Source organism: Panthera uncia, chromosome A2, assembly GCF_023721935.1.
Source record: "Panthera uncia isolate 11264 chromosome A2, Puncia_PCG_1.0, whole genome shotgun sequence".
NCBI lineage: Eukaryota > Metazoa > Chordata > Mammalia > Carnivora > Felidae > Panthera > Panthera uncia.
Genome location: NC_064816.1, coordinates 149,420,898 through 149,441,634, shown reverse-complemented (window position 1 = coordinate 149,441,634; position 20,737 = coordinate 149,420,898). Strand labels below are relative to the sequence as shown.

Sequence of the window (20,737 nt, the reverse complement as noted above, 5' to 3'; positions counted from 1 at the left end):
GCGCGGCGCCGCCGCGGGGCCGCCGCACCGCCCGCCGCTCTCCCCGCCCCTCCCTGCGCCAGCCGAGCGGCGCGCCGCGCTGAGGGAAAGGTGGGCTGACTCCTCCCTCCTTCGCATTGTCGCGGGATGCCGCATCCATCCCCTGCCTGCACCTCCGCAGGTTCGGGAAGGGGTGGGTGTTCTTGCCTGGAGCCCGCCTCCCCGCGGCTCTGTAGGGCCGGGGAGCGCAGCCGCGTTCACCGGCGAGGTGGCCTGGCTGTCCGCTGGCTGCCGGGCCCCCGGCGCCTTGTCATCCGTTGGTAACGTCCGCTCGCGTCTCCGCCCCCGCCCTCCGCCGCACCCGAGAAGTAGCTTTTGTTATTTCCTTGTATGTTTATTGAGGTTGGCGGTTCTGAGCTTTGTCTTAGTACCGAGTGCCTGGCTCGGATCCTCTCCTCCGCCTGAAATTGTACGTGCTGCCATTCCCCTCCCGCGGCGAAATGTTTTCTCTTGAAATCCACCCTTCTTACTTTTGAAGGGGAATCAAAGAGCTTGTCGCTCCCGGAGCAGAGCAGTTTTGTTTTGGTTTGGTATATCAGATGCAAGGATGTGGAAAAAAAAATTAGTGGATGGCGGTTACAGATCTGTTGAGTGTACGCGTGTAAAAAATGATCGCGCTGTACATACGAGTGCATTTAAATGGGTGTTATGCTTGGGTTTTTTTTTTTAGAAGTGATCACTAGCGCCCAGAAGCTTTTCCTTTCTCTAAATCAACCTGGAACGCCAATTTGAGCCCGCGTGGGATAATTTCCATACGATACTTAAGAATAGCCTTAACACAGAATTCACTGTCCTGGTGTTAACAGCGATATTGAAGCGTTCTTCTGTAATACACATGTAAGGCATGAAAAATAAGCTTAATAAATAAAGTTTGTTTTCCGCAACGGAATGGAAAAACAAAAGCTATTTTAGGAAGCTTCTCATTTGTATATGTTAAGAAAGGAGTCAAGTGCAGTATCTTAAAGAATGAGAATTTTAAAGTTCCTATTCATGGAACCGGTTGTTTGTGTTTACCATTTTTTTTTTCTCCACAATGCTGCACTTGATTTAAACGTGGTAGTTGGATCTTTGAAAAATAGCTAGTGTAACTTTTATATTCCTGAACTTTTAGCCCTTCCCTCTGCAGTCCCAGTCTACCTCTATATGCTGAAAACGTTTTGAATATGTGGGTTCTTTTAAGAAATTCTATACAGTGCTTTGATATTACTTATCTCCAGTCTCAATATAGTCTAGCTTTGAATACCCATCACCAACCAGAAATTACCATACTTCCCCTCATTTTTATCTTGCAGCTGTAACTTGAACCCACCTTTACAGCAGTGCAGAATTCATGGTCACTTTTTCACTTCACTTTCCCTGCTGTTAGACATTTTCCCTGTTCTTTCTGGTTCCTCACCGGTATGTAATCAATTCAAAATAGCTTACCAGACTAATCATTCCTCTTTGCTGTCTGCCTTTAGGATCTTTGAGTGAATGCAGTATTCTAGATTGTCCCTGGACTGGTGGGAATTTTTTGCCCAGGAACCAGTATATGTTATTTAAAAAATTTGCATAGCTCAGTAATCTAGTATTTTGAAAAGGCATTGTGTGAAAGATACAAGCCTAGATGTACTCGTTTTTTTCTCTGTAAACCTGTATGTAACTTGGAGAAAGTGATCTAAAAGTATAGGTTAGTTGGTGCGTCTTAATTTTAATATTTGACATTGTTTTCAGTTGTTCCATGTACCAATATGATATCCTGTTTTTAAAAAAAACCTTTTTTCTTGGGATAGGACTATGTCAAATATGTCATTTATTGTAGACTTGCAACTTTCTTAGAATAGGGACCCTGTTTCATTTGTCATCTGTACTTGGTAACAGCTTGTTGATGTTGGTAAATCCACACGTAAAAGTACCCACTTCACGTGCTTGAGGATTCCTTTGCTTTCATTTAAAAAAAGAATGAACTTGTAAGTTTGCAAAGACATTGTTTTGGGAGACTACTTTGTCAGTTATTCATTAAATAAGCATTAATGCTTACAGTGAGATAATGCTAGATGTTCAAGGGAATGTAGAGATGCACTGTATTATAAATATCTTTATTCTGTTTGAAAGCTAAGTCTCCCTTGAATTCAAGATAGTGCCGTATTTTTAGTGTTTTTGCTTATTTCCTTGTGTCTAGCAATTTGACTAAGACTATTTTCTTAGGGCATAATCCTCTTAACAGTTTGTTTCTCCCTTTCCAGTTGACAGACACTTGTTTTTAATTGTTTCAACTCATTTGTATATTCTTGTTGGTTACTATGTTCTTAATATATTTCTCAGAATCGTATCTCACTGTTTTATTTCTGCAGCTTAAGAAAAACCGAACTACATATACCTTTTCTGAGGAACTGTATTATGCTGCCCCCACCTGGCCATTTTTCATATTTTTTATTGGAGGAATATTATGAAGTAGGCGATTGGTTTTAGCTTCTTTGAGTGTGGGATTAAAATAATACTTAAAAGAATAGATGGTAATTTGGCAAGCTGTAATTTTGAATTCAAGACACTGCTTGATTAGAGTGCTTCTGCAGTGGTAGATATAACTGTTTGTCAGTTGAAATAATGTAACAAAAAATACAAGTGTTTCTTTTCTATTTTTTAAAAGGTTTTTTGTTTTTTTGAGTGTAGGTATAGCTTAAATAAAGGAACTTACTCCAGAAAGTCTATGCCAGTGCTGCGATATCCATAGTGAAATTTATTACTTGCAACCAATGTGGTTTTGCTTTGAAGGGGTGACATTGAAAAAGTCACACAGCTCATTAAGAAATTAATTTGTTACTGGCATTACGATTTGCATGACACCTAGGTGTCTTCGACAGTTTTTATTAAATATGTAAGTATTGTTTGTATAGGTATTGTAGGACATAAAAAGAGAAATCCATGGTCCTCAACCACCAAGAATTTACAGTCCAGTTTGAGAAACAGCATACATGCACTCATCAAAAACTAAATATCCCAGTAAGGAATGTCAGCCAGTTAAGTAGTAAATGCCAAGTTCTCATTCAGTAATTTCTGTAAATCCACAGGTAGGTTGTTACAGTGCTACACATGCTTTGAGGGTATTGTTTCTCTTGTACCCTCACAAGCTAATATTGTGGTTTTTGTAACATATTTTGGCAAACGTGCTTAGATTTCCAAAAGATACACAGTGGGTAGAATCTAGTCGATTATGTTTGTTTTTATTCCTGGACAATGTCTGCCTGGAGTCCCAGAATCTTCAAGGTGGAAGGAACCTTAGAAACCAGGTGGCCCAGCCTTTTACCAAAGGAGGCTTAGTCTGGGCAGTGACATCAAGGTGACTTTGGATGGTGGCTCTTTGGTGGTGGCACTTAAAAATAAAAAGCATTTATTTTGGTTTTGTTTTGGGGAGAAATTCTTGGGAGAGGCTTGCCCTTCTCCACTTTTCTGTTGTAACTTCTATTATGTCATGATCTCTTAGAAATTAGTTGGCAAGGAGGGATTTCACTGTGAGGGTGATAATTCTGGGTGTACCAATACCGTTCACACCACTGAGGGACAAAAGGCAAGAAAAAAAAAACCCCAAAAACCCAGACAGTATGTAGTAAACACCATGTAAATTAACGCTTAGTATTTGGCAGTAACTAATTAGGACTTGTGTTCTAGTGTTTCTGTTGATTCTGCAGTATCCGGTGATTTTGTGTCTGCTTGAATTCCTTCGGTGTTGCTAGTTCTGGACCACAGGAACTTCTTGCTGGGTAGTTCTTTTTCTCAGTCCTCCTGTTGAACCACATATGGTATAGCTTTCTGCAGGAATAGTTCCCGAAAAGGTTGTTCCTTTGTTTTCTGGCTAGATTACTCCAGTTAACTTCAGATCTTCTTGTGGCATGACATCTAGCTGTCTTGCCTTCTTTCTGAACTGATCTGTTCACGTACACCTCCTATCAGGCATGGGAAGAAACCAGTACAGTCCCCAAATGTGGTCTGAGTGTGGGCAGAGTGAAGCTGTGGAAGGCCCAGGTGTAAGGGAGCCAGAGTAGCAACAAAGGCCTAATGCAGTGACTTCACTCACACATACTGCCCTTTTTTTCAAGTTCTAAAATATAAAGATTGGTGAGACTAAGATGACATCACTAGCAAGTGACAAAGCTGGAAGTGAGTCTCCCACTTCTGATGGGGAGTGCCTGGCTGGCTCCATCCTTTTGAGTTGGGTTTTCACTATCCTTGGGGATTTTCAAGAGTTTCTACCCTTCATGGATGTCAGCAAGTAAATGGTGTATGTTTTACAAAGGTGCTAATGAAGTGTCCTACTGAATGTTAAGTTGCAGGTTTTAGAAAGTTGATCTTGTTTTTTTTTATTTTTTTTTAATGTTTTTATTTATTTCTGAGAGAGACACAGAGTATAAGCCTCAGGGAGGGAGGGAGACATAGAATCCGAAGCAGGCTCCAGGCTCTGAGCTGCCAGCACAGAGCCCGATGCGGGGCTTGAACCCACGAACAGTGAGATCAGACCTGAGCCGAAGTCGACACTTAACCGACAGAGCCACCCAGGCACCCCGGAAGTTGATCTCCTTAAATGAAGCAACTTGTTTAAGAACCCAAGTTATGGTCAGGCAGGGAGTGGTGGAAGATGAAATCTGACATAGTGAAGAGGGTCATAAACCCAAGTACAGCAGTTGAATGAAAACTTGGCAAATGGGATTTAAAAACAAACCTAAAATTTCAAGTATTGTGCCTGAGATTTAGATGCTTCCTTCCCAGCTGGAAATCTCTAGAGGGTTTATCAAGCCTTAAAACTGAATCAATAAATGGTCTGTGTATCTCTGATTTAAGATTGATCCCGAAGAAATATCAAAGGTATAGACACCTTTGCTTTAAAAAGCAAAAGTTCCCACCAGGGATGAGACAGTAAACAACTGTATTCAGACACCTTTGTCTTGTGTTTAAAAAGCAAAAGTTCCTACCAGGGATGAGACAGTAAACAACTGTATTCAGACACCTTTGTCTTGTGTTTAAAAAGCAAAAGTTCCTACCAGGGATGAGACAGTAAACAACTGTATTCAGGCGTGGACACTGTTTCAAATGGATAACCTATTAGCAACTGGATACTTGATATATAATACTTTGAGGCATAATTATACTGTAGTGGTGATTACAATGTAATTATCATTGGCTTGTTTAGGTGTTGGGTGTGTGTGTAATGTTGATGTCTTCATTTATGCAGTCAGAAATTATCTATTGATAGAGCTAGTTTAGTTGCCCTGTAGTTGAGCATAAGTTCAGACCTGAGTTAGATTATGGCAAACCTAGTAACAGTTGAAGTTAGGTTATAGTTATAATTTGACTTCCAATTCTATTTTTATATTTTTTTAATGGACTGCAGTCATAGCACTTCAGGATCTTGATCTTTTTAACTGTTTCTACCAATATGTTACATTCTTGCCATCTTACCTGCTGTCACCTAGAAGGTTCACTTGCAGGTAATCCCTGAATAGAACTATTCACATTCGAATTTGGGGACAGTTCAATTGAAGGAACTTCTTCAGAGGTTCCTTAGGTAAATCTGAATATTTTTTTACATACCATCCAGTGGGCAAGGGGCTTGTACTTTCTGTTACTGTACCTACCAGCTGTAGATAACTGTGACACTCTTTTTTTTTTAATTTTTTTTTTTTTAACATTTATTTATTTTTGAGACAGAGAGAGACAGAGCATGAACAGGGGAGGGTCAGAGAGAGGGAGACACAGAATCTGAAACAGGCTCCAGGCTCTGAGCTGTCAGCACAGAGCCCGATGCGGGGCTCGAACTCACAGCCCTCACGGACCGTGAGATCATGACCTGAGCTGAAGTCGGCCGCCCAACCGACTGAGCCACCCAGGCGCCCCAGATAACTGTGACACTCTTGGATATAGTGATGTCATCTGCAAGACCAGCCATATTTACACCCATGAAATAGGCACTTTTTTCTTATTCTGCCAGCTGTACATAGATGCATATTTGGGGGAGTTGTGGCCTGCCAAAATTAAATCTTCATTACTCTGCTCAAGAGAAAGAGACCATTAAAGGAAGGACCAAAGAATTTACATTTTTAAAGAATGTTTATTCATTTTTGAGAGATAGCGCAGGTGGGGGAGGAGCAGAGAGAGGGGGGGAGGGAGACACAGAATCCCAAGTAAGCTCTAGGCTCCAAGCTGTCAGCACAGAGCCTGATGCAGCGCTTGAACCCACAAACTGAGATAAGGACCCAAACCTAAGTACACTTAATCAACTGAGCCACCCCGGTGCCCCGGACCAAAGAATTAAAAACAAAAAACAAAAACCCTGACAGAAGTCAGTGGTGGGAAGATGGATGGTGGTGGTGGTGGTTCTACTCACTTGACATGATTAGGGTTATCTATAAAAATAAGACCCGTATCACTTACCTAATCCACATAAGTTACACTTAGAGAAATACGGACACCCCCAGTTTCTGATTTAGTAGATAGGCAGTGAGGTCTCAATGTTTGCATTGCTAGCACATTCCCAGGTGGTGCTGGTGCTGCCTAGTCCGGATTCCCTTAGGAAATAAGTCCTACTAATTCCGACTGTGATACTTGGTGTTTGGAAGCTGCTGGTTAGATACACATGTAACCCTTTAAGGCACAGGAACAACATACTAACCATAGGACATCGTGATTGCCCTTTAACTCTGTGGCAAAATTGGTTTTTATTTTCACATGTGGATTTGAAAGAATTAAAATGGTTTCTTGAAGTACAGTAGTCTGACCCGTTGTGGTCTGCATTGCTTCTTGATTATCTTTGACTTTTTTACAGATAGAGCTGCTATTACTGGCTAAAGTTAGTGGAAAACAAGAAGCTACCTCCTCAGGACTGTAAAATGAGAACAGTGGTCAGACTTAACCCTGCAAAGATAAGATTAATACCAGCCTCAAAGTTTAAATCTGAATTGGTGCACATATGCATAGGCAGCCTTCCTGTGGTACCATAATGGATAATCTTGTCATACGGTCTAATTCTACGTGTTCTGTGTTCATTTCACATGTAATAGAATGTATTGCTGCCATGCAGTACTAGTATATTACTGATACATTGGCTAAGAATTCTTTTAGTGCTGGCTCTAGACTTTTCACTTATTTATTTTTAACGTTTATGTATTTCTGAGAGACTGGGCACCAGCAGGAGAGGGGCAGAGAGAGAGAGGGAGGGAGACACACAATCCAAAGCAGGCTTCAGGTTCAGCGCAGAGCCGGACGCAGGCTCTAACCAATGAGCTGTGAGATCATGACCTGAGTTGAGGTCGGACACTTAACCAGCTGAGCCACCCAGGTGCCCCTGGCTTTAGACTTTTTAAATCCAATTTTGTGGTTCTTCTTCTCACAGGTATTTCATGCATGGGGTTTGTAAGGAAGGAGATAACTGTCGCTACTCGCACGACCTCTCTGACAGTCCGTATGGTATAGTGTGCAAGTATTTTCAGCGAGGATACTGTATTTACGGAGACCGCTGCAGGTAAGAATTCTACAGATCAGTTTTGTTCAGGGGTGGATTGGGAGAGATTGGGAGAAAAGATAAGAGTAAGACACATAATTCCAATAATCTGTCTTTGAATTGGTACCATAATCTGAAATTGCAATTGAGCAGAAAACACGTGTTTTAGTTACCTGTTTGTTACAAATTACTGGGAGATTCAGCAATTTAGAAATAATAGACATTGTCTCATAGTTTCTGGGGGCCAGAATCTGGGCATGGCTTAGCTGAGTGGTTCTAGCTCTGAGCCTCCCAAGATTGCAATCAAGATTTCTGGCAGAACTGGCATTATCTGAAGTCTTGGGGTTGGAGGATCACTTCTAGGGTGGTTCGCTCACTCAACTATCGGTGAGACCTCAGTTCGCACCACACAGACCTCTCCCTGGGGCTGCTCAGCGTCCACATACTTGGTAGCTATCTTTTCCCCAGAGCCAGTGATTCAAGAGAGCCAGCAAGGACAAAGCCACAATGCCTTTTATGACCTGGTCTCAGAAGTCCCACACTCCCTTCCACTATATTCTGTTTATTATAAACAAGTCAGCAAGTCCCAGCGCACGTTCAAGGGGAGAGTGATTGGGCTCCACCTTTTGAAAGGAGTAGTGGCAAAGAATTCTGGACATATTTTAAACGATCACAGTAGGTGAGACATTTTGGGAATGTCAGCCAATTTTAGCATTCTTTCAGAAAAGGATTATGTCAATGCTTGTGTTCAAATGCTAAAGGGTTCAAAAGACTGAATTACTGATGGGTGGGATATTAATGTTAGGTCATCCCACATGCATTTTACTAGGAAGTTACTAAGGACAAAGTTTTTTTTCATATGACTAGAAGCTGAGAAGTGGAACCTCTGGTATCTGAGTTTAAGTCAATCATTTTACTTTTTGCTGATTTTTTTTTTTCCTTTCAGTATTACTGGAGACGGGGACAAATGACAGTGACACTCTACTCCAAAAAATACCCCTCCCCCCCCAGGTTTATTTATCCTTTTTAGTCACAGTATGAAGGGGGGGGGTGTCTAGAGCCCTATCATACTAAATATAAAAGCATTTCTTCATGGGCTGGTCTCTGCAGGTGTTCTAGGCCGATTAATTGTAGGGGAGCTGGGTTCTTTGCCTAGCCAGTCTGTTGAGGATCCTTGTAAACTCTGTCCAGGGAGAGAGGAAATGTCAAGAGGAGATGAGTCCAGAGATGTCCTGGAGAGTGTGCTGTGTGACAGGAGGAGGGGAAGTATGGCTAGTTAACTTATTCCTCTTATCCAGTAGAGGCACTCACCTGATTGGGTCATATAGGTGGAATGAATGAAAAAAAGGTTGAACTGAAGAAATCTAAGCTAAGGCCTGGGCTCTGTGTTAATCATCAGCTTATTTTTCAGGTAGCTTTGCCAGCCCCAGTGGCATTTCGTGTTCTCCTTTGGGACTAAGTAGAAAGAGTGTAGAAGTCCATCTTCAGCATATTCCTGTAATCCGTGAGTTTCTTTGTGGTAGACGGAGGTTGAAGGCCAGGGAGTGAGCCCTTGTTTTGGTGAGGCTCTGACATTTAGGCAGATGTGAGTCACCTAATAAGTTTGCTTTATAGGAAAGGTGCAGCTCCCTCTCTGGGGAATAGTCCTGATTTGAGCTCGATTTAGAGCCCTTCGGATAAAGTGAAAGGAGTTAGGGAAACCTATGTATTAATAGCCTGCCTGAAAGGAAGCTTCGGTGGTAATTGTTTGGGACAGATAGACTGGTCTAGGCGATTTTTTTTTTTTTTTTTTTTTTTTTTTTTTTTTTTGGTTCGTTTAGAGAGTCCTGTCGGGGAGGGGGCAGAGAGAGAGAGGGAAAGAGAGAATCCCAAACAGACTCCACAGTGACGGGGCAGAGCCTGCCTCGAGGCTTAGCCTCACAAACCACAAACCGTGACCTGAGCCCGAATCAAGAGTCGCTTAACCAACTGAGCCACCCAGGCACCCCTAATAGGCGATCATTAAAAGACTGATTCTAAACTAGCTAACGAAGGAATTTTACGGAGGTGCTTGTTCCAAGACTGCTTATTTTCTTGTTAAAATTACACTTGGATGATTTAAACTTTCACTCTTATGGTATAGGGATTTTTTAAATATAACTTGGCCAGTGCCCAGAGATTTCAATTAATTGAACTCCTCACAGAGGGAGTAGTTTATAATGAAAGATAAAAGTCCTAGTTCCAACAGTTCAGAAAAATTACTGCATCAGTGTTTGCTAGTGGTGACACTTGTGAAGTGAGGCCGTTCTTGCCCAGAGCTGGTGGTACACATGGCAGGAAGTCTAGTATCCTTTGCCCCCACCTGCTGAATGCTATTAGAACTCCCTCGTTTCCTTTGTCTTTTTTTTTTTGTTTGTTTAAGTTTTATTTAAGTTACCTCTGCCCAACGAGGGGCTCAAACTCACAACCCTGATGTGAGGAGTTGCATGTTCTTCCAACTGAGCCAGCCAGGCGACCTTCCCTCCTTGTTTCTGGACACGAGTGGAGAACCTTGGTTGATGGGTGACAACCTTTGCTATGGTAGGCTATTACCCTATAGACCCACTGAGTCCCATAAATTAAAATATTTAAAGATGGGTGCCTGGGTGGCTTAGTCGGTTAAGTGCTGGACATTGGCTCAGGTTATGATCTCAAGGCTCTGTTCATGAGTTTGAGCCCCACATCAGGCTCTGTGCTGATAGCTCAGAGCCTGGAGCCTGATTCAAATTCTGTCTCTCTCTGCCCCTTCCCCACTTGTACTCTGTCTCTGTCTCTCAAAAATAAACATTAAAAATTTTTTTAAATATTTATTTATTAAAAAAAAATTTTTTTATGTTTGTTTATTTTTGAGAGAGAGAGAGAGAGAGAGAGAGAGAGAGAGAGAGAGACCGAGCTTGAGAGGGGAAGGGCCATATAGAGAGAGGGAGACAAAGAATCTGAAGCAGGCTCCAGGCTCCGAGCTGTCAGCACACAGCCCGATGCGGGGCTCTCACAAACCACGAGATCGTGAGCCAAAGTCTGACGCTCAACCAACTGAGCCACCCAGGCGCCCCTAATTTTTAAAATATTTAAACACAGATACCAGACTTTGGAATGATTGGAGGTGGGAAGTAGCCAACTGGAGAGAAAAATGTTTATCTTCTCTTAGAGCTGGAAGGAAAATTGATTAAACTTCCTTAGATAGAAATTGATCCTATATCAAAGTATTCTTTGCAAGATGTGAAAGAAAAGCTCAATATTAGTTTCAGTGTTGTCTCAGCATTATTTCTTCACTTAACACTTTGACTGTAAGGTCACCGATTCTGTGATAACCCATTAAAGAATTAACTTAATTATAATGAAGACATTGTCTTGGGCTCTGAATCCAGTAGATCCGAGAGTCTTTTTTTTTTTTTTTTTTTTTTTGGGACAGAGAGAGACAGCATGAACGGGGGAGGGACAGAGAGAGAGGGAGACACAGAATCGGAAACAGGCTCCAGGCTCCAGGCTCCGAGCCATCAGCCCAGAGCCTGACGCGGGGCTCGAACTCACGGACCGCGAGATCGTGACCTGGCTGAAGTCGGACGCTTAACCGACTGCGCCACCCAGGCGCCCCCCGAGAGTCCTTTTAAGCAGGACTTGGCAGATTTTTTCTGTACGGGACCAGAAAATAAATTTTTGGCTACGCAGGCCACGTGGTTTCTTGTCCTACAAAAGCAGCCATAGATAATACATAAGCTGCTGGGTGTGATTCTGTTCCCATGAAACTTTATTTGGGATGCTAAAATTTTAGTTCCATATAATGTTCATGTGTCCTAAAGTGATCTTTTTTTCCAACCAATTTAAAATGGTGAAACCAGGAACACAAGTCAGGTTGCTGCCTGAATCTGTGTCTCCTGGATTGCAATTCTAGTTGCTCCCCCAAAAAGAATGAAAAATAATAATCAACAAATGTCAATGGGCGCCTGGCTGGCTCGGTTGGTGGAGCGCGTGATTCTTGATCTCAAGTTGTGAGTTGAGGTCCCACGTTGGGCATAGAGCTCACTTTTAAAAATAAATAGATAATTTAAATGTTGTAAATGTGTTTTAGAATCAAAGGAATATATACCATTTAAACATAAAAATGTCAAAACTACTTTTAGCTCTGGTTGAATTTGGTCTGAGACCGATCCCTGTTCCTAAAGTCCATGCTTCACTGAACCATATTTTTTGCCTTTCAAAATGAGAGTCTTGCTGTTTATTTGTACTTGATCTCTCCTAGTGCTTACTCACAAATCTTTGCTTCAGAGTCACATTTTATATAGATCTATTCTGCACTAAGGGAATAGCTTTGCCTAAATAGGCAGATTTGATTTAAAAAGTTACTTTTCGGGGGGGGTGCCTGGGTGGCTCAGTTGGTTGACTTTCCAACTCTTGATTTCAGCTCATTATGATCTCATTCTTGCTTCTTGGAATCAAGCCCCATGTTGGGTCTCTGCTAACAGTGTGGAGCCTGCTAGGGATCCTGTCTGTGCCCCTCCCCTGCTTACATGCTCTCAAAATAAATAAGCTTAAAAAATGTATGAAAGAAAATACTGTCTCTCCGTTTAATAGTGTGAACATTTTAATGTGTGTGTTGGTAAAATGTTCCATGTTTCTGCTTGTTGAATTTGTCACCCTTGCATTTTTTCTTTAATTTTATTTATTGAGAGAGAGAGAGGGGGTGTGTGTATAAAAATGGGAGGGGCAGAAGGAGAGAGAGGATCTCAAGCAGGCTCCATGCTCAGTGACAAGAGTGGAGCCCCATGTTGATCCTGTGACCCTGGGATCCTAACCTGAGCTAAAAGAGTGGGAGGCTCAACCCCTCCCTAAGTCACCCAGGCCACCCTAGCATTGCTTTGGTCAGTTTTGGCTGCCCGGGGTCTTTAGCATAGTTGCCATGGAAACTGCAGGATTTCCCCCCCCCCCCGCCCCCATTGGAGTAGAATCTAAGGGGTAGTGGGTGGTCTGTGACAGGGTGGGTAAACTCTGGTGTGTAGGCCAAACGTGGCCAAAAGCTCTTTCGATAAATGAAGTTTATGAAGTTTTACTGGAATACACATGTATAGTATGTACCCATGTACAGTCACTTAAGTAACACCTATGGTGGCCTGTGAAGTAAAATCACAGAGTTTAATAGTAATAGTTATGGCAGTGACAGTATGACCTGCAAAGCATAAAGTATGTGTTTGACCCTTTATTTTTTTTTATTTAAAAACAATTTTTTTTAATGTTTATTTAGTTTTGAGACAGAGACAGAGCATGAGCAGGGAAGGGGCAGAGAGAGAGAGGGAGACACAGAATGTGAAGCAGGCTCCAGGCTCTGAGCTGTCAGCACAGAGCCCGACGCAGGGCTCGAACTCACGGACTGAGATCATGACCTGAGCCGAAGTCGGACGCTTAACCGACTGAGCCACCCAGGCACCCCGTGTTTGACCCTTTAGTGTTTGCTTGACCGCTGGTCTATGACCTTGCTTCTCACAGTGTAGTCCTTGGGCTAGCAGTATTCTCATCCTGTGGGGCCTTGGTAGACCTGGAGAATCCTCGGCTCTGCTCCAGACTAAGAAATTAGGTATCTGCCTTTTAACAATTTCCCAGCTGATTCATTGGTACCATAGTTTGAAAAGAACCCAAAGATAGGATCATGAAATACATACCCCATTTGGGGCTGCTGGTGAGACAGTGACTGCTGACTTTAAATTTTTCTTTTAGATATGAACATAGCAAGCCACTGAAACAGGAAGAAGTGACTGTGGCAGATCTAACTGCAAAATCATCCCTTGCTGCTTCCTCAAGTCTCTCATCGGTAGTTGGACCAGTTGTTGAAATGAATACGGGCGAAGCCGACTCACGAAATTCAAACTTTGCAAGTGTAGGAGCAGGTTCAGAAGACTGGGTGAATGCCATTGAGTTTGTTCCTGGCCAGCCCTACTGTGGCCGTAGTGAGTATTTGGAAGACTAAAAACAGCTTAGGGCACTAGGCAGTAGTCCATCCTTTAGGTGGGTTTCACAGCCTTCTACTTACACTCTTCATGTTTAACCTAATCTGTAAAAAAAAAATTTTTTTAACGTTTATTTATTATTGAGAGACAGAGCATGAGCAGGGGAGGGGCAGAGAGAGGAGGAGACACAGAATCCAAAGCAGGCTCCAGGCTCCAAGCTATCAGCACAGAGCCCGACATGGGGCCCAAACCCACAAACTGTGAGGTCATGAGCCGAAGCCAGATGCTTAACGGATGCTTAACCAACTGAGACACCCAGGCGCCCCTTAACCTAATCTTAATACACTAAATTGGATTACCTAAGATTTACCTATGGAGTGAAAGAAACTTTGATCCCAATAATAGTGAATTTAGAATGTTTTGAAAAACTGAAGCTTCTTTTGCCTCTTTTCTTTAATCAGTGCCATTGTAGAAGAGGTGCCTAAAAAGTTTTGTTTTCTTTTAAATAAGCCCATTCATGGAAATATCAGCATCAGAAAGATTTGTTTCAGGAGTAAAGGGATTAAATAGACTGTTGGGCCTTTAATTGAAGTTCTCATTTTTTCTTTTCAGTTAGGTTCTCAGTTACTACCTTATAGTTCATATTTCCCCCTTACCCATTTTGGACCTTTACTGCCCTCTTAAACATTTTCAGCTGCCCCTTCCTGCCCTGAAGCACCCCCGCAGGGCTCAGTGACCAAGGAAGAATGTGAGAAGGAGCAAACCGTGGCTGAAACAAAGAAGCAGCTTTGCCCGTATGCCGCCGTGGGAGAGTGCCGGTACGGGGAGAACTGCGTGTATCTCCACGGAGACTCCTGTGACATGTGTGGGCTGCAGGTTCTCCATCCCATGGACGCTGCCCAGAGATCACAACATATAAAAGTAAGTCAGCGGGGTCATGTGCTAATAGGTTTGAGATGGGATTTCCCCTTTCACAAGCATTGTTAATTTCAGAGAAACGCTTGGTGAATTCAGTGGTTTTATCTCTTGGGCTCTGAATACCTTATCACGAAATCATCCTTTCAGAATTCAGACCATGGGCTCTTTCTTCTCTTTAAATGTTTTCATTTTCTTTAAAAGTGTTTATTTAAGTGCTGTCTGTACTCACTGTGGGGCTTGAACTCATGACCCTGAGATCAAGAGACACATGCTCTTAAACTAGCCAGGCACCTTCCTTTTTTTTTTTTTTTTTAAATGCCAACAGTTTTTCCGAGATTCACATTCCATAGAATTTACTCTTCTAAGATTGTCTCATTGTTTTTAAGTCTATCAACATAGTTGTGCAACCATTACCATGATTGTGATTTTAGGACATTTTCATCATCCCCAAAAGACACTTCGTGCCCCTTAGCTCCATTACTCCATCCTGCCCTTCGTCCAGCTCCTGACAATAAATAACTGATCTACTTTCTGTCTCTCTGGATTTCCCTGTTGTGGGGATCGCTTCTGAATGAAATCCTATATGTCTATCAGTACTTCATTCCTTCTGGCTGAATACAATTCACTGCATAGCTGTACCACATTTTATCTTTCCAGTCATCATTTGAATGGACACTTGGATTGTTTCCCCCTTGGCAGTCTCTTGGAGAGTAGCATTGCTGGGTCCTTGGAAACCACTGCCAGGCATTCTCCACGGTGATGGCACCGCTTTACCTTTCAAACCCAAAGGGTGCAGATTGCAGGCTACGGTTTTAAGCCCATTGCAGCATAAATTTTTTGTTGAGAAAACGTTGCATTATGAATCTTATTTATTGGAGCAGATTTTGCCTCCAATCGTTATCATTTCTGTTGAATAAAAATTAATTTGGTTGTTGGGTAAAGCATGATGTAGGATAGACATAGTTTGAATCCTACCTTCACAGCATGTTGGTTGTGTGAATTAGGCAAGTTAAATAAATCGTTCAGGTATGTTTTGGGGATAGTTAAGCGTTTTTTTTTGTCTTGTCTCTTTTTGTAATGTCTGTTTCTGAAGATTGTTTAAAAAGAGGTTTCAGAAAGATAAAATGTACTAAAATGTGGTTATGTGGACTTATGGGTGACTTTTTGGTTGCTTTTTTGTATTTCCTATAATTAACATGTTTCTTATAAAATGAAAAAGTATGTGTAGTGTAATACATGTCAGTTAACACCTCCCTTAAAACAAAGGGTGGGACATCTACACAAATCTGTACATGAATATTCAGAGTAGTGTAAATTTTTTTTTAAGTTTATTTAGGTAATCTCTACATGCAGATAGCCTTCCACAGTGTAGATAACTGACCAAGCCAGTCCCTAAAGGACACATTTATGTGATATGCCCCGAGATAAGCATAGCCAAAGATTACTAGTTGCCTAGGACTGGGAGGCTGGTTTCAGGGGAGTTGAGTGACTGCTGTGGGAGTGGCGTTTTTCTTGGGGTAACGGACACATTCTCCTATTGATTGTGGGGATGGTTACATAACTAAACTGCACCCTTTGAAAGAATGAATTAAAATGGTATGTGAAGTATACCTCAATAAAGCTGGTTTTTCTTTTAATGTGAAAATTAGGTGCCTGGCACATAGTTGTCCCCTAGTAAATATTAGTTTCCTTCATCCTTAATGAGATCAATAAACAGTATGAAAAACAGTCTCCAACATGTATCATAACGCAGAGGGTGAAGAAAACTGGGTGACACCTCTCCTCCCCCGCCCCCGCCCCCCGTTCTTCAAGTTGCATTATTCTAGTTTTACTTTGTAATGATGTAAAGATCCAAAAGGTTACTGTATTTGCTTGTGAACAAAGCTGCTTTCGATGTCCAATTGGGAACCTCTTTTTTGGGTGACTTGATTTCTCTGAACACCAGTCTTGAGCTATCAGTGGAAGTCTTCGTTGTTCAGTGACTTGATCACACTTCTCTCTCTACTGTCTCTAGTCCTGCATCGAGGCCCATGAGAAGGACATGGAGCTCTCGTTCGCTGTCCAGCGCAGCAAGGACATGGTCTGCGGGGTCTGCATGGAGGTGGTCTATGAGAAAGCCAGCCCCAGCGAGCGCCGCTTTGGGATTCTCTCCAACTGCAGCCACACTTACTGTCTCAAGTGTATTCGCAAGTGGAGGAGTGCTAAGCAATTTGAGAGCAAGATCATAAAGTGAGACTCCTCCCCAATCTCCGTTTGTGCTTTCTATTTTGGGGAAGAATTTAGTATCTTGTGCCAACTTTCAACCAGATGGACCGCACTTAAATGCATGCATTTTATCTTGAAACTGGGGTATTCTAATTGGGACTTCTCCTTTGTATTTTCCGCTAGCTTCTAGGTTAGTTGGTATAGGTCTACTTTTCATTTGAACAAGGAAACCCTGTGTATCAGTTAGTAGATTCTTCGTGCTTTTTCTGAGGAGATTGTGTTTAATGGATTAGCCAGTTTAGGCTCAGCGAACAAACTTATCTAGCTCTGAATGTATGTTTCCTGACGTTTTACATTTTCCACTTTCCTATTCCATCCATTAAGCTAGCCAATAATCCACCATCCTTTAAAGATTGTTCTCATAACTGAACAAAGACTACATAATCTAAACAGAGCAAAGTTACAAGAAATAAATCTATTTAAACGAAAGAAAAAGGAGTCCGTGTGAAATGTCTTCTTTGGTTGTTTTTTTGTTTTGTTTTTTTATTTTTTTGTTTTTATTTTTTAACCGAAGTTGTTGTTGTTATTATCATTATTATTTTGAGTGAATTGGCTAGCCATTGAATTGAATTTATGAAGGAGTTTGTCTTGCCTCAGAGGACATGGTCAGTTGTGTGACAGTGTGTGGAACCCTTTCAGGAAATGCCCACTTGCCTTTCAGTTAAGTCTTTAAGTATGGAGGTGACACATCAGGGTGTGTCCTTGAAGAGTGGGCCTGTAAAGGGGGATATGCACTGCAGCCTGTTCATTGTTTCCCAGGTCCTGCCCAGAATGCCGGATCACATCTAACTTTGTCATTCCAAGTGAGTACTGGGTGGAGGAGAAAGAAGAGAAGCAGAAACTCATTCAGAAATACAAAGAGGCAATGAGGTATGAGCACTGCAGCCTTTTCTCAGGCTAAGATCCCAACGTGGCTTGGGTTCACTTTGAAAAGAACAGTGCTGCATTATATACTCCTACCTCCTTCCTACCCTTTCTTTGACTTCCCAGTACAGTTTCTTGTGTCGCCCCTGATTACACTTCCCCGTTGTGTACCTGGCTATAACACAGTCCTTGGGGTGCCCGCCAAGGGACTGTGTTATAACGAAGTCTATACTGCTGATTGCTGAAACCCCATGAGTGGGGTTCTGCCTTCTTCTGCGTCCATGTTCTAGTTGTCCTATGTGCTTGTGTGTGGGCTTCTAGAATATTTTCTCTCTGCTGGATCTGCGGTACTGGAGCTGTTGCAAACAGCATAGACTTGAACAGAGTGTCTGTTTCTAGTTAGTGTTTCATGCCTTCGTGCACACATGTTTAAGAACACACCTTGGGGAGGGCTGTGAACGAACATGCTGGTTCTATCCCTACCTGTTTAACGAAATACCGGATGATAGTCAAATACAGACCTGAAATCCACTGTGAATAAGGGTTGCGATATTTTCCTTTCCAGCAACAAGGCGTGCAGGTATTTTGATGAAGGACGTGGGAGCTGCCCATTTGGAGGGAACTGTTTTTACAAGCATGCGTACCCTGATGGCCGTAGAGAGGAGCCACAGAGACAGAAAGTGGGAACGTCAAGCAGATACCGGGTAACTCTCGCTGTTTTTTTCAAGGAGGGGAAATTCCACGCTATCCGTTGAGTCCTGCACAGATTGGGGTAGGGGAAGGAGATTACCGCACAGGTCTGGGAGTGAGACTGGAGGATGAGAGGTGGAGAGAGCCACCTCAGGAAATGGGGAGGGATAGGAGAGGAAAATGTGATACAGAGTGCCCAGAGCTCTAGCCTAAACGGTTTGCATCAAGTAACCAGAGGGTAGGAATTGGTAAAGTCGAAACCCTAAATGAGAAGTCTGTTCGTCATGCCCTCTGGTGTGCTGGACGGTTTGCCTTAGAAACACCAGGATAGAAGATGCTACTCGACAGTGCCCTCCCTATCATGGCCTTGTTTTTTACAGGCCCAACGAAGGAACCACTTCTGGGAGCTCATTGAGGAAAGAGAGAACAGCAACCCATTTGACAACGACGAAGAGGAGGTTGTCACCTTTGAGCTGGGCGAGATGTTGCTTATGCTTTTGGCCGCAGGTGGGGACGACGACCTGACAGACTCTGAAGACGAGTGGGACTTGTTTCATGATGAGCTGGAAGATTTTTATGACTTGGATCTATAGCAGCTTTGCGTGGCGCACTGGTCTGCCGAGCCTCAGCCAGGAGCCGTCCCCGTGGTGGTGTGGCAGTGCCCGTGTTTCTGTCCTAGGCAGGCCTATCCAATCCAGGTGCTGTCGTGGTCCTTTTTACCCAGGGCCTGTCTTCTCGTCCCCTCACCTTCCCCCAAGGAGTGTGTTGTCTCCTCTGTTTCCAGAAGTTACAAAAATAAATCTTAAAGCTAGTTTTTTTTCGTAACATGGATTTAACTGTCAGACAGAGTAGGTTAGTTGCGCCATCTGTTTCCCGCCAGATTCACACGGTTCTAGGGTAGCGTTTACGGACTTTTCCACACTCTACTTTGAGGACTCCGGGTTCAAAGGTAACAGCACGGGCCCCGCTTTCGGGTCCAAGAACAGGGGTGACAGGTGAAGGGTCTGGACTGTGGCACGTAGCCTGCTGCAGACTCACAAGGTGGATGCTTGAGGCTTCTGGTGAAATCTGCACATCTGTGTTTTTACATCTATCTGTTCCCTACCCTGTACTCCCCACCTGTGCCCTTGTTCTGTGGTTTTGGTCTCTTGTTTAATTGCACACAAGTAATAATTACGGGGTAACCAGAACCAGGTGCGAATGTGTTGAGATTTTTTTACCGTGTAGCACGATAGGCAGATTGTGAGAGAACACATATAAAAAGATACGGCGGCGTAAAAGAAATGCAGAGCCGGAAGTGGACTCCCAGGGGCTGCTGGACTTGGTGGTGTGCACGAGTGTGAGCGTGCAATAAGCTTCTCCCTGCATAGACGCAGTGTTCTTAGCCTTAGTGGAAAGACTTGGTTTAGTGGTTTCAGCCTAGTGTGGCCAATAGATGGTAAAGGACAAAGCGTGTCTTGGTAGCTGTGTAAATAGAGCAGTGCGCCTGGTTGTCCCACACATTCAACCCCGGGCTCGGATACACAGTTGTATTTAATGTTTTACGGTCTCCTCGCCTTTCCAGGCCAGGCACTTTTGGACAAACCTTTGTCCTTGTTTCAGGTTTCATTGTTGGGTTTTTGTGTTTGTTTTTGGAAGTATTTGCCTCCTTCCATCCCTGAGCTTTGCAGGCAGACAGATGTGATTCAAAACTGAATATTCTGACACGTTTCTTGTAGTGGAGTAATTGGTTCGCAGGAGTAAGTCACGCTTTCCCACTAAACGGGGGCAGGGCTGGTAATCCACGAGACAGGCTAAAGTTCAGTTCTTACAAGAATTTCTTGATTGGAAATTTTAGCTTTGAGTTGTGTTGCTCTAGTTTCGGAGATAACTTGGAGATGCTCCTCACTGGTCCATCCACTGCTGTGATTCCTTGGGTCCCGCCCATTCTTTCACTTTAAGAGAAAACAAGTAACTGTTGCAGAGGTGTCTGTATTTTGCAGCTGCCCTTTTGTAAGAAGCACTTTTCCCAAATAAAACAATAAAAAAAAAAACAACCAGTTGGCTTTCTGTTTCGTGTACTGAGCAGTTTTGGTGCAGATGTCAAAGCATAACATTTGTTTCCTTCGTGGACTCTGATCAGTTCTTCAATTAGTCACCTCTCTGGAGGAAAGTGACCACTTTCCCTAAAATCTAGCCTGCTGTGAATGCTTTGAGAGATACAGAGAGGACCTTACCAGCTGGGATCCTCCAATGATTCTGTATTTTAGAATTTGCAAGGCTAAGACTCAGGCCCTCTTTGGCGGCCACAGGCCCTGCCAGTTTTCTGCTGCTGCGCCCCTATAGCTGAACCTGCTTCGTGTACCCTCAAATAACAGGTAGGTCACAACATGCCATCTATTTTGAAAGGGTATTTTTCTCGCTGATGATGCTATCCTACTTTTTATTAATAAAAACCATTCTGCAGTGACCTTTTTGCATTGCTTATTTGTACAAATACTGTTGCTTGGTTTAAATCTCTATGTCAGGAATTTGTGCCACTGAGAATGTTTCC

General features: G+C 42.8%; 1 protein-coding gene and 1 long non-coding RNA gene across 3 annotated transcripts in view; one reads left to right on the top strand and one right to left on the bottom strand.

The window, feature by feature from the left end:
• Positions 1-19,016, top strand: part of MKRN1 (makorin ring finger protein 1) — a 19,996-nt gene extending 980 nt beyond the window's left edge. Inside the window, exons 1-8 of one of the 2 annotated variants that reach the window (XM_049643051.1) lie at positions 72-90; positions 7,403-7,531; positions 13,238-13,467; positions 14,162-14,388; positions 16,400-16,614; positions 17,410-17,520; positions 18,080-18,218; positions 18,585-19,016. In XM_049643051.1, the coding sequence (XP_049499008.1) occupies positions 7,410-7,531; positions 13,238-13,467; positions 14,162-14,388; positions 16,400-16,614; positions 17,410-17,520; positions 18,080-18,218; positions 18,585-18,797 (1,257 nt within the window). In that variant the 5' untranslated portion in view covers positions 72-90; positions 7,403-7,409 and the 3' untranslated portion in view covers positions 18,798-19,016. Of the gene's footprint in view, positions 1-71; positions 91-7,402; positions 7,532-13,237; positions 13,468-14,161; positions 14,389-16,399; positions 16,615-17,409; positions 17,521-18,079; positions 18,219-18,584 lie in introns of those variants that run through there. The other variant, XM_049643050.1, reaches the window with a different exon arrangement.
• Positions 8,500-14,208, bottom strand: LOC125930930 (uncharacterized). Its single transcript, XR_007460308.1, has 3 exons — positions 14,124-14,208; positions 13,183-13,571; positions 8,500-8,754 (listed from the first exon to the last, which is right to left on the bottom strand). It is a non-coding gene; the product is annotated as an uncharacterized LOC125930930 (long non-coding RNA).
• Positions 19,017-20,737: the final 1,721 nt, after the last annotated feature.